Source organism: Dermacentor silvarum, chromosome 2 (assembly GCF_013339745.2).
Source record: "Dermacentor silvarum isolate Dsil-2018 chromosome 2, BIME_Dsil_1.4, whole genome shotgun sequence".
Taxonomy (NCBI): domain Eukaryota; kingdom Metazoa; phylum Arthropoda; class Arachnida; order Ixodida; family Ixodidae; genus Dermacentor; species Dermacentor silvarum.
Window position 1 is genome coordinate 29,475,408 of NC_051155.1, and position 16,042 is coordinate 29,491,449.

General features: G+C 47.0%; 1 protein-coding gene across 3 annotated transcripts in view; it reads left to right on the top strand.

The window, feature by feature from the left end:
• LOC119439951 (POU domain, class 6, transcription factor 2-like) overlaps nt 1–16,042 on the top strand; it is an 85,865-nt gene that overhangs the window by 39,115 nt on the left and 30,708 nt on the right. For all 3 annotated transcript variants that reach the window (XM_049661227.1, XM_049661228.1, XM_049661226.1), the window contains exons 9-11: nt 7,091–7,207; nt 7,445–7,582; nt 10,537–10,729. In XM_049661227.1, coding sequence (XP_049517184.1) covers nt 7,091–7,207; nt 7,445–7,582; nt 10,537–10,729 — 448 coding nt within the window. The remainder of the gene's footprint in view (nt 1–7,090; nt 7,208–7,444; nt 7,583–10,536; nt 10,730–16,042) is intronic.

The window sequence follows — 16,042 nt, forward strand, 5'->3', positions numbered from 1 at the left end:
CATGAAATCAATGAGTGACTCGATCGACAACAGTGCACTTTGGGTGAACATCGTGGCCGATGTCAGACACCAATCTTGTCATTACTGCCGCTGCTGTCGTTACGGCCATTGCACAACATCATCATTTGTCGGGACAATGACCGTCGGAGATCTCTTTGCAGAACGAGGCAGCACTATCTGCACTCAAACTCCTCCATTGAAGCACCACATATTTCATCGTCAGTAGTGACCAGCTCCCAGAGTTCGGTAATGTGAGCGGCTTCCACCGTGTTGGCTTCACCCATAGGGGGTTTCGCCCAGACGCACCGTCGATCGGCATGGCCACTGGTTCTAGCCTTCATAATCATATTGCTCCCGGTTTTCAGAATTGTCATATCATCGACTGTGTGAGCTCATACTTTTTTGAGTGTTGCAACATTTGCAGCTTCGTTGGCGCACCTGCCTCTGCTTCCGCAGTGTATTTCCGCGCTCGCTGAGTGAGAGGGAGAGTGTGGAAAGGAAGTGCAGGTGCCGTTCACTTCTTGCTTTTTTTTCTTGCTTTTTTTATATCTGCCCCCCTTTTCTCTTCTCTGGATGCTCACACAATCACCGGCGACGTGGACGCGATGCAGTTGGTGCCATCTTGTGGCATACTGCGCCAACTTGTGATGCTTTCTGTGGCTTTCACGGCGCGTAGGCGGGACGCACTGTGCGGTAATGACGGTAGATGTAAACTTGTGTAGGCAAACTTTTCGCCTTGTCTCGGCTAAGGGGAACTAGCAATGCAAATTTCACAATTATTCTGCATGAAAAACACCACCCAGAAGGCAAGATTTCTATCATTATATCCCATATGCAGTGAATAACATATCATTATAGTACAGTAGAACCCCGCTGTTACGTTTTTCACGGGACCGTAAAAAAAACAGTAAGAGCCGAGAAACACAAGAGCCAGGAAACAGGAAAAATTTAGAAATGGGAGTAGTGTTGAACTGCACACAATATTATTTTAATTCTTACGTGTAACAAAAAGTAGTTTCGCCCGACAGTCGAAGTATCGATTGCAATGAGCTATACAAAGTAAGAATAGTAGTTTTATCGTCCGTATAAACTTGTAAACATTCGCTTATTAACTAATTAACAAACATGGTGTCAGCGCCCACAGGCAAACATGAACACATCACACTCGATGAGCGCGGACACGCGCAGTTGTCTGCACAGTTAAGCGCCACTGCAGAAGCGAGTGAAGTGACCGTCGGGCTGTTGTCTATCGCTTCAACGCAAACTGAGCGCTGAGAACACGCAGCACGCACAAAGCTACGAGCCGCTGATGCACCTACACTGCGTAGACTCTGCCCCCACGCAGATCGCTTTCAAGATACGGCCCATGCGACCACGCGCCGCCGCGCAGTATGATGCCAGAGCACAATGCTGCCCGCTATCCCTCCCGCCTCGCTCCCTCGCCGGTGCCTCAAGCGCAACGGAAGGAGGCGCGCTTCCTTCCTGCTTTTCTTTCTTTTGCACGCGAGACACGGTCGTCGGCTCCTCTCGCACGCTTTCGCTCACACATGCAGCATACGGCGCCGTATGCTGCATGCGCGAGTGAAAGCGTGCGAGGGGAGCAGACGACCGCGTCTCGCGCGCGAAAGAAAGCATACGGCACGCGGCGACAGTGTTATCGCCCTTGGACTTTATACGGAACGTCTATGAGCCAAAACCAATTTTAGGGCCGCAACGCGTCATAGACACCATCTTTAGATAGCAAATGCGGATCTCAAAGGCCATACTTTTGCTGGCGGATACCGAAAATACTTATTAAGTGTCGCCCCCGGCACTTTGGGCGGCCAATGCCATCGTCAAGCCACCAAGCCAAGCGACATGAAAAGTCAAAATGGCCGCTCGGGCCGGCGCGGTGTGGGAGTTCGCAACGTATGATGCGGGAACAGTTCCACAGTTGCGACGTAACAGCGGGGTTAGCAATGCATTGGGTTCTATGGGAGCTGTGCCGAGACCGGTCGAAAACGACGTAACAGCCGGGAAAACGCAGCACCCGGAAACGTAACAGCGGCGTTCTACTGTATTGACCCTTTTCGCGGCGATCCCGTGGGCGCTGCCTTGTTTGATCACGTGGTGACGCGTCCATTGCTTGCCTCAACTGCCTCCGTTGCCTCCTTGTTTACAATGGAAGTGTATGACGCTGGCGCGGCTTAGAAAACCTCTGTTTTCGGAGATATCGTCGACGGTGACTAGGTGGACGACACGAAGCTTTGATCACAGCTTCAGAGAACATGCAAAAGTGCTTTCGGAGCTGATTAAGCTATGTCCAAACGGCGCAAGCAGCGTATATGGTGCTTGTTCTGAAAGCGGGGCTAAATATGTATTCCAAGCTATCCAAACATTCCGCTCATGAATTGAATCAGGATTAGTGTGTTTTGCTCTTTGTACTTTATTTGGCAAATATTTTGAAGCCGCGGCTTGTCAGTTTCTGACTCAGTGAAGTTCTTCGGTACGACCACTATCTGATTATTTTTTGCCTAATCGCTCGCGGGTGTGCTCAGTTCCGATAGATTTGTTCTTGCTGCGCACAAGGCTTGAAACGTAGCTGTTTTGTACATTGTAATCATCATCAGCCTACATTTATGTCCACTGCAGGATGAAGGCCTCTCCCTGCGATCTTCAATTACCCCTGTCTTGCGCTAGCGTATTCCAACTTGCACCTGCGAATTTCCTAACTTCATCATCCCACCTGGTTTTCTGCCATCCTCGACTGCGCTTCCCTTCTCTTGGTATCCATCCTACGCATTATATGGCCTAGGATGGATAACCGGTGGACATTGTAATACCTTGTAGCAAATATATATTACAGCTAGTAACTCGCTTACTCTTGTGGACCGTCACGAAACATTCAGCTTCGACAATTCGTGCGCGATCCGTGTAGTCCGTCATTTATTGTGCGTATACAGTGTGCACATATGCAAGTGTGAGCTCATTCACTTATTCTTGATACGTCGGCGATAGAGTGGGCATAAGTTTTCCTGCCATTTGGGACAGATGTGTATAGATAACGTGCGCGAAACTTACTATGACAGGAAGCGGTGCTACTCCCTTTGTCATTGTTTAACGAGTGGTACTCACTCTTGCCGACGTTCTGGGGATGAAGCCCTTTCTTCGAAGGTTAGCGATACAAAGCTGGCGGATGAGCAGATTTCTGTATCCTCGAGGAAAGCCGTACGTACATCACGAAGTGCCGTTAATACGTTCGGACAGTTGCAGCAGCGGTCCGCGCACTTGGCCATGTAGATTCATTCTATTCCTTAACATGCCAGTCACTATTTTTGCAGCCAACTATTGCACACGTCTTCAATCCACATGATTCAATCTAGCATGATTGGAGCACAGTGTGTTAGCGAAAACTCAGTTGCATTTCCGACAGCTGATCGCACAGAAGCAAGATAGAAGCGGTAATGGTTTCGTATTCGTGCGCGGTCGCTGAGGAGAGGTATGGCGCGCCGCCGTGAGCGCCACCTCGTTTCTCTAAAACAAACTGCTCCGCGAAAAGGGTCAATATGACGTTTTTTTTTCTCATAGCCCTAATGCATGGGTTCTCAAAGTGGGTTCCGCGCAACCTACGGGTTCCGCAGGCCCCTGCTTGGGGTTCCGCGAGCCACTGATAAATTTTCCCTGGTCCTGCTCTCGACAAGTGTCTAAAACGGCGAACATGAGGTGCGCTTGATCCAAAGAACCTCCATTACCCATGCCCGAGTGTCAAGAAGAACATCACAGTGCGTAACAGCAACGCGCGAACTGCGCAATAAATACGCAAGCAGCTTGTAGCCACCCAACCTCTGAGAACGGGCAGCGCGCCTAAGCTTTCGCACTTGAATCTCGGAGGCCGTAACTTACCACCATGCGCCTTTCTCCTATTTGTAGATAGGGTAGGTGCCGATAGCGTGCGCACTGACCTATACGTTGGAGGAAAAAAAAAAACGCGGAGCACCGCAAATGCGCGCCGCAGAAGAGCAAGAACGGTGTAGCGTCCAACCGAAACAAAGTGGCGCAGTCCACATCGCCGTGGTCCTCAGCTTGCACCGTGGTCCGCAGCGGCAATCGTACGCGGCACGTGACTGACAGCAACACCGAAGCGCTTCGTGCCTAATTGTGCCTTTAAAGCCTTTATTCTTGCGTTTATCGCCACGCGTAACACCGCGTTCGCGGCTAGTCGCGTGCCTCCGTAAGTGCGTAGTCGCTATCTCTGATCGCGTCGATAACTACCGCAGTTTCGGCTGATAGTAGTTTCATTTTCACTCGATGCGCGCGTCGGCTGCGTGCCTTCACAACTGCGTAGTCGCCTCCCTTGGCAGCGTCGATAGGGACCGCAGTTTCGTCCGCACTTCTTGCAGCGAAAGGTAGTTTCGTTTTTACTTGGTGCGTTTGTCAGCCACCTGCCTTCTGAACCGTAAAGTGGCCGTCCATGATCGCGTCGATAGCGACCGCGGTTTTGTCCACACTTCTTGCAGCGAACGGTAGTTTCGTTTTGACTTCGTGCGTGCGTCAGCCGCCTGCCTTCTGAACCGCAAGGTCGCCGTCCATGATCGCGTCGATAGCGGCCGCGGTTTCGTCGACAGCGGTTGCGGCAAGCGGTAGTTTCGCTTTTACTCAGTGCAAAGCTGTCGAAGATAAAAAGCACCGGCTACATCGCGACGGACGGACAATTTGTTGGCGAGCAGCTGAGTGGCGAAAAAATAATCGGGATGTGCGCCCGTTGGTGCAAAGCGCGTCTCAGATGAAAACTCGCGCCGCGAAGGATGTCGCGAGGCCTTCGCCGCTGCTAGCGCTAATCAGTCATGAGATGAAGAGAATTTCAGCTTCCGCACTGGTCTTGTGCTAAATAGAAACAAGATTTGACGATTCATTGAGTAAATAAAAGCGTGTTGACGTAGTGCTGCATTTTTTTGTTTTCTTGATACCCTCGATAATTCGGTTAAATGGGGGGGGGGGTCCTTGGCACATTATGGAGCTTAGCAGGGTTCCCTGGGATGAACGTACCTGAGAACCCCTGCCCTAATGCATAAGTTGATACTTTTAAATTGACTCTTCGTTATAACTGATATATTGTTTTAACCGATATATCGTTATATGTGGTATCGTTATAAGTGGACTGCACTGTAATCATTCATTGTGAGCTGCTGTTTTCACTGGAAGCTCTGCTAAGGGCAGGCCAGAAGTCGACGTTTTGTTAAGAGACAGGTAATTTGTCTTTGATGCAGGTCACTGTCCCTTAGCCCTGTCTGGACCGATGCTGCAGCCATTGGGTTTATGACTGGGGTCAGGTGCGAGTAGGGATCAAAGTAATGATAGCCTTTAGCCTTAGAAATTGCGTGTGCGCCCGCTAGGACCTGTGGTCACTATTGAAGTAGCCAGTCAAATTAATGGACGCCTACTGTAGATCACATATGGCCTCTTTGGACAATCTTAACAGATACTAGCCTTTACAGAATTGTTAAGTTCTTTAATTGTTAAGTTCTTTATGCAAATTTGCAAACTTTTTTGCTGTAGGTGTTTTCTGTCTCCTAATTTACAATTTTATGCAATATCTTTTTTTTATATTTGAGTTTATGAATCGGTATTCTGCTTCCAAACACCAGTATGCAGGGTGCGTATCCTTGAATCCTTGAAAACCCTTGAAATTGAAAAGTGCGTTTTCAAGGCCCTTGAAAGTCCCGGAATTTTTTCCTTCCTTGAAAATCCTTCAATTTCGCGAGCAATGCACTCTGATATCGACATTGCGACCTCCTTTCTTTAGTAGATCAGCGTTGATCTGATAAACTCCCCATTTCAGAAACAATACGCCAGCGCGAGCGCACATGGTTTTGCAGAACTGCGCAGAAAAAAGAAAAGGCTTCACCATGTCAAACCGCGAATGGAGCGAGGGACCCGTGCACGCTTCGGAGCTGGCTCAGTGGCTCGGCTGATGATGTTTACGCTGCTTTCCGCACCCTCTCGTTCGTTTCACTCTTCGCCCGTCGGTCTGCCTTGTCCCACTTTCACTTTTGCACGCGAGGTGAAGCTTGTGATGCTAAAGAGAGCGATAGTAGAGCAACTTTACCATTGATGCTCAGTGCCTTTGGGTGGAGGTTTGTTATATTATTTATCATAATATATAGAATAAGTGCAATAACATTATGCTGAATGTTTTGGAAATGTTTGATGAACCAACCCAGCTTATTCTGCAGAAGCCTGTGCAGCTGTTGCCAGTGTTCGTTGTGTTAACTGTTAATATTGCAGACGAGAAATGATCAAGACAAGACATGTTTTACTAAATTGCAATATTCATCTATTTTTTATAATATAGATGTGTAGCAAGACTACACTGAATGGTTTGGAAATGTTTGGTGAACTTGCCTAGTTAATACTGGAGAAGTCAGAGTAGCTGTTGGGAGCATTCATTGTGTTTTGTGAACTTTTTTTTTTTTTGCATTGTTGTGAACTTGCAAAGTGATCAAGGCTAGACATTATTAACATCATTGGGATATACATTTATTTCTTCTTATTTTAGTGCAACAACCCTATTGAATGTTGTGAATATTTTTGGTGAACTTTACCCAGCCTATACCGGAGAAATCTCAGTCGCTGTTGTAAGCGATCATTTTCTGTTGTGATCTTGAGAAGTTATTAAGGCTAGACATTTTTATTAAAATTGTGATATACATTTATTTATTGTAAGTGCAATAAAACTAGTCATTTTTGGAAATGTTAGAGTAAACAAATCCTACTTTGGATGCCGCTTCGAGTCCTTGAATATCCTTGAATTTTTGCCTTGGAAACCTGTGCGGACCCCGACTGTATACTTATCTTGCTGTCTTGAATGCAGCAGATGTCATTAGGATCAGTTTGTTAACTGTGTAACAAGAGCATTTCTGTATTTCATGTGCAATAACTTGAATGGGAAAATTCGAGTTGACCTGAGAGCTAAAGCTTCCTCGTAAGAGCACTCGTGTTCCCGTCAAATTTTTCCACAGTAGCTTTCCCACTTGTCACCTGATGTGACATCAGTAAATCCGGTGCTGGTGCATGGGTCCTTGACAGTTTGCTTGTTGCTTGGCATCTGCAGCAGCAGATGGTGGTGACAGAGGAAGAGGAAGGGTCTGAAGGTGACGTCAAGGACGAAGATGATGAATACCAGACACATCAACCAGCTGAGGACATGTACACTGAGGAATCCCCCAGGGTGAGGCAGCTGCTTTGGATTGTTTCATTGCAAACACTACTTGAAAGGAGGGCACTAAGGGAAAAAGGCTCAGTCAGTCTTAACGGTTAGACGACCCTTCTAGAAGACTCGCTCATTTCATTCAAAGAGATGGTTCAGCTATAGAGAAAATTGCGAATGATGGTGCAAAACATAAGGTTCCTCTTCACCCTTTCTTTTTTCTGCTGCACCTCACAAGTTACGTCTCGCCCTTGGTAGGACTTGGCAGAGCCACAGGACGAGGACGAGGGTTCGGACCCCACCGAGATCTTGGGCATGAGTGCAGTGAGCCCAGACATCCAGTCACCACCAGCATCTGGATCCCCTGCTGTCTTGCTGCAGGGAAACCACACTGTGGTGAGCATCACATTGCCAGTCTCAAGCATCCTTAGCCCCCCTCTTCTGGAGCACAAGATTCTGTACCATGTTGCATGATGTGCAGTGAAGGCGCTTTGGGTGGTGTCCAAAGCATGCACTGGATGTTTTATTTTTTTATTATATATATATAATTTTATTATTATATTTTTATTATTTTTTTGGATGTTTTATTTTGTCGCACATTGCTTCTTGCACCCACTGTCTCATATCGGTGCCTTGGTAATCTAAGGCCGAACGAGTGTTTTGGTGGTGGCCTTGTCTGTCGATGCCATCGTATGTTCTCAATCCAATTCAGGGGAACGAATAACAAGAAAGATGTGTGAGAACTCTGGCACAAACTCACAGAACTATGACTGGAAGTGCACCTCTAAAAAAAAAAACGGAAGTTGGGGCTTGTGACGTAACTGTAAAACCTCGGTAAATTGGATTTCACGGGACCGAGGGAAATATCCGAATTAACCGAATGTCGAATTATCCAGGGTATCCAGCAAACAATAAGCAAATGCTTACTATTCCAACAAGCTTTTACTTGGTGAATTAATGAGCTGAAATTCTCATCATCTTGTGACTCATTGGCTCTCTCAGAGGTGATCGAGGCCTCGTGACTTCCTTCGCGGTACGGCTGTGGCGTGCGCCTTCATTTGCGACATGCATTTCACTATTGCGCGCACATCCCGGTTATGTTTTTGCCAGTGAGCTGATCGCCAACAGATCGTCTGTCCATCGCGATGTAGCTGGTGTTCTTCATCCTCAACAGCTTTGCACAGAGTCAAAACGTAACAACTGTCTGCGGACAGTTATTTCGTTTTGACTCGGTGCAAACAGCCGGTCTGGAGGCGTGCATCTCCAGACCGACCGTGCCCGCGTGTACATCACTGAAAGGGGTAGCTTTCATTGGTCTGCTTCGCTCGCGGCTCGTTTACCGCTGGGGCGCGTGGCAATTAAAATCGGTCCAGGACCGATCCCTCTCACAGCATAAAATACCTGCTTCGCGGCAGCTTTTGTGGCCCGCATTTTTCCGCTAGTGTCGCCGGCTCATAACATGTTTTCGTGGATTGTTGGAATTTAATTTAATTTAGTACACTTGAGTATAAAGCTACAAGTTTCAGAAAGACCAGTTTGCCATCGTATTACGCAGAATCGTATCAACAAGGTTCCACTATACTGTTTGCTGCAACTGCTGCGGAAAAAAACGCGGCCGCTGTGGACGCGATTATGGATGGCGACTACACTACGCATTTATGAAAGCCCGCGCCCAACGTGGTGTTATGCGCAGCAGTAAACGCAAGAATAAAGGCTTTAAAGGCACAAATAGGTGCGAAGCATTCCGGTGTTGCCTTTTTTGCTGATGACTGAGCGCCGTTTTTGATGAAAGAGCGCCGTTTTTGCTCTTTTGCATCGCACATTTTCGGCGCTTATCGCTTGTCGAGCTCTGAAAATTATTGTCCGAATTAACTGATGTGCAGCCAAATACATCTGAATTAACGAGAGTTTGACTGCATTGAATAATGCATATGCTGGGTGGGACCAGAGGACAAGTCCGAGTTATCCGATTTTCCAAATTAACAACGGTTGAATTAACGAGGTTTTACTGTACTGTATGACGCAGGCCTTCAGCATTGATCTGGGAGAAGGCAGGGAAGGAAAGTCTCTTGCAGACATTAGTCTGCATAAGACCAGGGTATCGAACTGGAACTGAACCCTAAACCAGCAAAAAAACATTATTTTTGCTTGAACTGAAATTTTGCCAGGATGTTATGATTTTTTTTGCACTCCGGAACGAAGCCAAAAGAAAGAAAATAACTGTTTTCGATTTAGGTGGACTGCCTTTTCTAGAGGTTTCCATCCATGCATTGCTAGCACTTCTGGCTCAACTAGGCTACCTGACATGTAAATACACACCATCCTCCTGTGATTTTAAAGTAGCAACACGGTTAGTACAGTTTTCAGCATATTGCATCAGGGGGCATACAGTGCAGTCCACTTATAATAATGTCAAGAACGAAAAATTCGACCGTTATAACCGATCATCGCTCTATCTGGACTGCCATAAAAAAAAAAAAGCGGCTGAACATACCTCTATAGCTCCAAAATCAAATTTGCCACTTGCGATAAAAAATCGACGTTGTAGAAAGTAGGCTGTGACAAATTAAACGTTTATTTATACTTCTAAACATTGTGTGTCAAGCGTTTGGCACGCTGAAATCAAGTCATCTTCCGTTCCGTCGAGCTTGTGTGAGATTTAAGTACTTCTTAAAAAACCACACAACCATTTCCTTTGGGGTCAGTACCAGGCCACTTCAATTTCCACAGGGCCTTTCCAACTGGCCTCACATTTAAAGAGGGCCTGCCGCTGTTCCCGCCATCTGCAAATCGTCGCGACATCGAGCCGCAGTGGACTTTTCCAGCTCCTCAGCCATCAAAATTGCTCGTCTCTTGAAGCGGTCGTCATACCAAATGCACCGTGTCACCAGAACGTCACGAATGAATGGAGTTTAACTTCAAAAGTCCGTAGGGTATTACAGCATCATAACCAGTCACAAGCACAGCGAAAACAGCGTCGATTCCAATGAAAAACAAGTTCCGACTTCGGTCAACTTGTCTATGGATTGGATCAAGACGTAAAGTTATAGGCTGCCAACGTTATGCTAAAATTGCAGCATTTAGAATAATTGTTTTAAAATGACCAATTTTGCCATTATTCAAATGTAAAGCCAGGGTCGAGTTCAAGCGACGAAAGTCACAAAAAAAACTTGCGTTACAATAGAATAAATATGGTACTATTCGAACTTGATTTGACCATAATGTTGTTTTACTATTATTTAGCGCTGTTTGCTTTCAATTTTATTCAAGCTGAAATTTTACTATTTGTGCACATGTATTCTTTTTCTCTACTAGAACTATGTGTTTCCTTGCTCTGTCATGATGCACAGATGTGCTCAGCTGCTGAGACACCTGCCCTGGCGTCGTCGCCTCCTGTTGGTCTTGTGCCAGTCACCAGCACACCTGTCACCAGTGGACTGGTCGGCTGTGCACCAGTGAGCATTGCACCAGCCAGCAGTGTGCCTGTTACCAGTTCACCAACAGCTGATGTGCCCATCAGTAGCAGTGCCCCGAAACCAGAAGGTATACGCCGTTATCTGTAAACAGACAGAGTACAAAGCAAAAAAACAGCACCCCCTTACCCCTTGCTGCTCAGTTTTTTTCACCTTAAGAAATAATGCAGTTTTGCCTGCAATGCAAAGTAATTATTCAATAGCTGGTGAAATATGATGCGCTGTAAGCCTTTCACTGCATTGCACAGTATTGGTTATAGTAAACACTCGAAAATGCTTGCTGGCAATCTACTTTCGGGCAATCTACTTTCGGGAAGAAAAATAAGTGTGAGTAGTACTGATTTGTAGAAGTTGTGCTGCTCTGTGGTGGTGAAGTGAAAAGATGCAGCTTTTTGTTCCTCTTCTTGTCACAAACAAGACGTCAGCGTCATCTAGCAAACACGAGAAGAAGATTGATGAAGACAAAGCAGATGCGTGCCATAGATGTCATTTCATGTAGAAGAATAAAACCTAATTCAGGACGGTCTCTGCAACTGGGAAGCTGAGGTGTGAGGATGTAGAGAAGGCGCTGTCACCTGCTTTTTCCTGTACACAGCTCTAGAAGTTGGGAGGGTGTCAGACATTCATAGCTGCTGTTGGCAAATTAGATCAATTATCCAGTGGATCAAATTAAACAAGATGCAGAAAAAACATCAAAACATACCACTAATTCTTTGGCAGTACAGTTAAGCCTTGTTAGAAGAGACACTCAAGGGACTCTGGAAACATGTCTCTTGTAACCAAGGTCTCTTGTAACCAAAAATTCTAAAAGCACTGAGGAGTCAAACTAGACCACTTTAATATACATCAGCATAAAAGTGTGTTTAAACACATCTTTGATGTGAACAGAGCTGTCTCATGGAAACATGGCGATGGCTCCGGAGTCCGACTACCGGCATACAAAGCGACCAGCACCGCAGATGCTGTGACGGAAATCCAACTCAATGGTACTCTGTTGCAGAGTCGGTGTGGGAGCGCGACAGCAATCATAAAAGTATAATGACAGAAAATTCAGTGCAATTTGTAGTTGCAACCATGCGAGGAATAACAGCTGGCTGCGGAACGAACAAAATCGAGCCAAGGGAATGAAAATTGCAGCGCATACCGGTTGGTACAACATTGGCCGCGTTTCGTGAGTGTCTGGGTTGCGTCTCTGCTAAATAGCGAAGAATTTTCTCTACGGACCTAAAAATGTTGTCCTTAGTAACCGATGTCTCTTGTAACCATGTCTCATGTATGCAATACAGTAAAACCTTGTTAATTCGACCCTCGTTATTCGGAAAATCTAATAATTCGGACTCGTCCTCTGGTCCCGGCCAGCGTATGCATTATTCAATGCAATCAAACTCTCGTTAATTCGGACGTACTTGGCTGCACATTGGTTAATTTGGACAACTTTCGGAGCTCGACGAGCGAGGAGCACTGCAAATGTGCAACGCAAAAGAGCAAGAACGGCGCTAGCGTCCAACCAAAACGAAGCGGCAGAATCCGCATCGCCATAGTCATCAGCAGAAATCGTACGTGAATGACAGCATTGCCAGAAAGCTTCGTGCCTGTTTGTGTCTTTAAGGTGGGACGCGGGGATCAGATCGCGAAAACCATGAGAAAAATCGGTTTTTGGAAAACCCGCATTTCGGTATCTGCAACGCCTAATCTATGCTGTATCAAAATTGTTCGGCTGAAAACGCGCTAAAAGTGCCCGAAAAAAAATTAATTTCTTAGTGCGCAGGGCGAGAAAACAGCTTTAAATCGCGCAAAATCACCGCCGTTCACGGAGCCATATTTCGTATTTCCTGCCACCGAGCGCCGCCATCTTGGTATCGTTCGAAAGCTCAAAGTTTCGCCGTTCCGCTTCTCAATTCATCGGTCGTCGTCATCTTGTAACGCACAAACACAAAAGTAGCGCGGGTCTGCTGGAGGTAGTCACACGGACCCTCCGATGAAAGCGGGCCTCCGATTGGCTGCCGTGGTGAAAGGCGTCTTCCCATTGGTTACTGCTGCGGCAGCGGGCAAGATGGCAACCGCAGTTGTCTGCTTCACAAACCATGCCGGCGTCTTCACTTGGCACGCAGAATTCAGATTTCTGAGAGTGGCCAGTTTAGTTATGGATCGTCGCTTGTTGGAGATGAAAGTTTGGACGAAGCACGCCTTCAGAATACGGAAGCGCAAGCCTCCTACGGCGAGAAAAATACGGCGATTAGCGGGAGAAGCGGAGGAGCACCCGACTGAACGTGCCGCGCTACCTTGCACCGTGGATTACGTGCCGCGCTATCTTGCACCGTCTGACTCAAGCAGCGAAACCGACAATTGCCCTGTGCCATCGGTACCGACAACGCAGTCGACGGAAGACGCGCCTAGGGAAGGTCCCGCGCCTCGGCGTACGGCCGCGCGAATCAGCCGAGATTGTATAGACGCGGGTCGAAGGTCACCATCGCCGGCAAAGACGGTGTACAGTAAAACCTCGATAATTCGAACTCGGTTAATTCGAAAATTCGGTTAATTCGAAGAATTTGAGGAGTCCCGTCATTCTCAATGCAAATTCTACCGGATAATTTGAATGGCCCGCGCGGCTCTATTCGGATAATTTGAAGTTTCCGGCTAGTAGCAACGTGCGGCGGTTAGGTTAGGGCGCTCCGTACAGTCGCCAACCGATTTTCCGAGCTCGTGGGGACTGAAAAATAGTCCGTAAAGCTCGTTCGTCCGAAAAAAAAAATTAGTGCGGCTTAAAAAAAATCTCTAATAATGCCCTGCCTCATACTACGCTTGGAGGGGATCGACTTGCTTGGATTTGCGCAGCAATGACGTCTCCGTGTACAGTCGACACGAACGTCACCGCGTTGGCGATCTCCACCAACGGAGTTCGCCATGGAGATCCAAGAAACGAGCTTCGCACCGCTTAGCTCTCGCGAAAGTACAGGAAGTAGCACCGATCACTGAGACATGGATCTCCGAGACACCTGCTCAGTGTACACGCCATGTTCAAAATAGCAACCGAAACTTGAGAAAAAAAAAATAACTCACTGAATTAACAAGCGTGGTGTTAGCGCGCACGAACGAGCCCGGCCGCCGCAGCGAGCGAAGGTTCGTGCGGTCTATCGCTTCAACGGAAACTGAGCGGCGAGAGCACAGCGCATACAAAAGGTCAGAGCCGTCTGGAGATCGCTTTCAAGATACGGTGCGCGCGAGAAACTGCTCCGGCGCTAAGTACTCAGTTGTTAGAAGAGTAGAAGCATCCCTCCCATACCCCCAAGGCCTTTCGCACGAGGGAGGAAGTCGCGTTTACGCTCCGCCGTGCGTTCGCTCTCCATGAAAGCGCGCGTCCCCCGCGCGCTGTCACTCGCACATACGGCTGGTGCGCGACGATGATTTTATCGCCCTTGGACTTTGTATGGAACCTCAGGGCGGCGACGCCGACGGCGAAAATCCGCGCTTGAAGCGTCCATATAATTGCTGTCGCAATAAAAAAACATCCCACAATAAATGCTTACAACGATAGTGCTGAGCGCATATACTAAGAAAAAAGAAAAAGAGCAGTACTCTGGAGCGTTTTGTCAGTCAAGGAAGAGCGGGCATGGCCTCCGAGACTGGAGGCTATACAGCGAGCCACTGGAATCCAAGCCAGTGCAAAATCCAACATGGCGGCCTCCAAGATTGGGTAGCGCGGCTCGGAAAGAGCGATTTAGTCCGCAAAATCGAACTTTGGGGTCTCAATTCGTCGGAAAAATTGGGTGCGAAAATGCATGAACTCAATGGGAATCCTGACGGTGCATTTTTGAAGTCCGGAATATCCAGCAAGTCCAAATTTTTGGAGTCAAGCACCACCACGCCCGCTTTCGCGGCAGTTATCGATTCCATGAACATCGTCCGCAACTTTGTTGAGTGCAGTGCGGGTGATATTTGTATGCTACATTTTTTGAGCCAGCTGGAGAGCATGGCACTAGGAGCGGCGAACCAGCGCGCCAAGTAATCCCGCATCGGTGATTACATTGAGTAATTTTTCTCGGACATGGAAAATAAAGGTGATTTCTTTTTGCGGCAAGTTCTTGCTTGTTTTCTTTTTTTTATTATTCATTTCGGTTAATTCGAAAACCCGCTTATTCGAAGAATTTTCGCGGTCCGGCGACCTTCGAATTATCGAGGTTTTACTGTACTTAGTTTGGTGCATCGTGCGACACGGACACGCCGCCTCCGAGCGAGCCCCAACCATCGACAAGCTACAGTGTGATAACTGAAGATTCACCGGACAAATAGTCGCCCGAACGGCGCACGATTCAGACGCGTTTCGTGTCAGCGGTGACGGCAGAATCGCTGACTCCTTCACGCGGTGTCGACAACTGAACGGAAGTTCAATTTGACGGACTAGCCAGGCTATGAAATTTTCAAAGCCCACCAAACGAAGAGGCAAAGGTGCAAGAAGATGCTTGGCAGCACTGATGCCAAAAATTACCGCCCTGATGCATTCTAATAAACCTGCACTGCTTGCAAAACTTTGCAGGTCGTTTTCTCAATAGTGTTTTTTTTTTTTTTTTTTGTTGGTCACCTCGCTCGTGGAAAGCATAGCACAACAATGGCTGGACCGATATTGGTCCAGTTTGTTTTGCTGTGATCCATAAACTGTGCTGCACATCAAGACAGTCTTGAAATGTTCCTTTATTTTTGAATTATTGAATTATTTCAGAATAACTACATGGCTCTATGCAGTGAAACACAAGTCACATGCATGTCATATCGAGTAAAAAATTATGAGGGCACTAAAAAAAAAATCTAACGCTGTCTTGATATAGATTAGACATTTGGGCAAACGTACACAGTATTCCCAGTTCCGTACCATGTTTCGTTACTGTGCCAGGCTTTCCACGAGCAAGGAACTTGTAAACTTTTGTAAATTATTATAAAACAAAAACTAATGAAGATATCTTAATGAAATTTTATATTTGCCTCTCTATTGCAATGTCTTGGCGAACCAGCGCGCCAAGTATGGCGAACCAGCGTGTGTGCCAAATTTCAGCCCTTTCTGTCAAGAAACAAAAAAGTTATTTTTCATCCTCTCCTCCCCCCTTAAAGGATTTATTCTTGCGTTTACCGCCACACATAACGCCGCGTTGGCTGCGGGCTTTCATAATTATGGAGTCGTCATCTGTGATCGCGTCGATAGCGGCCGCAGTTTTCTCCGCCGTGGTTGCGACAAACAGTAGTTTCGTTTTTACTCTGTATGCGCGTGTCACGGTCTCAGGGTGGTATAACACGACGCAAGGAACATTTGTGTTAGGAAAAGCCTTTATGGGGCAAGAGCGTAATAAAAATACAAATATTAAAAAAAGCATGTGTTATCAACCCAATACCC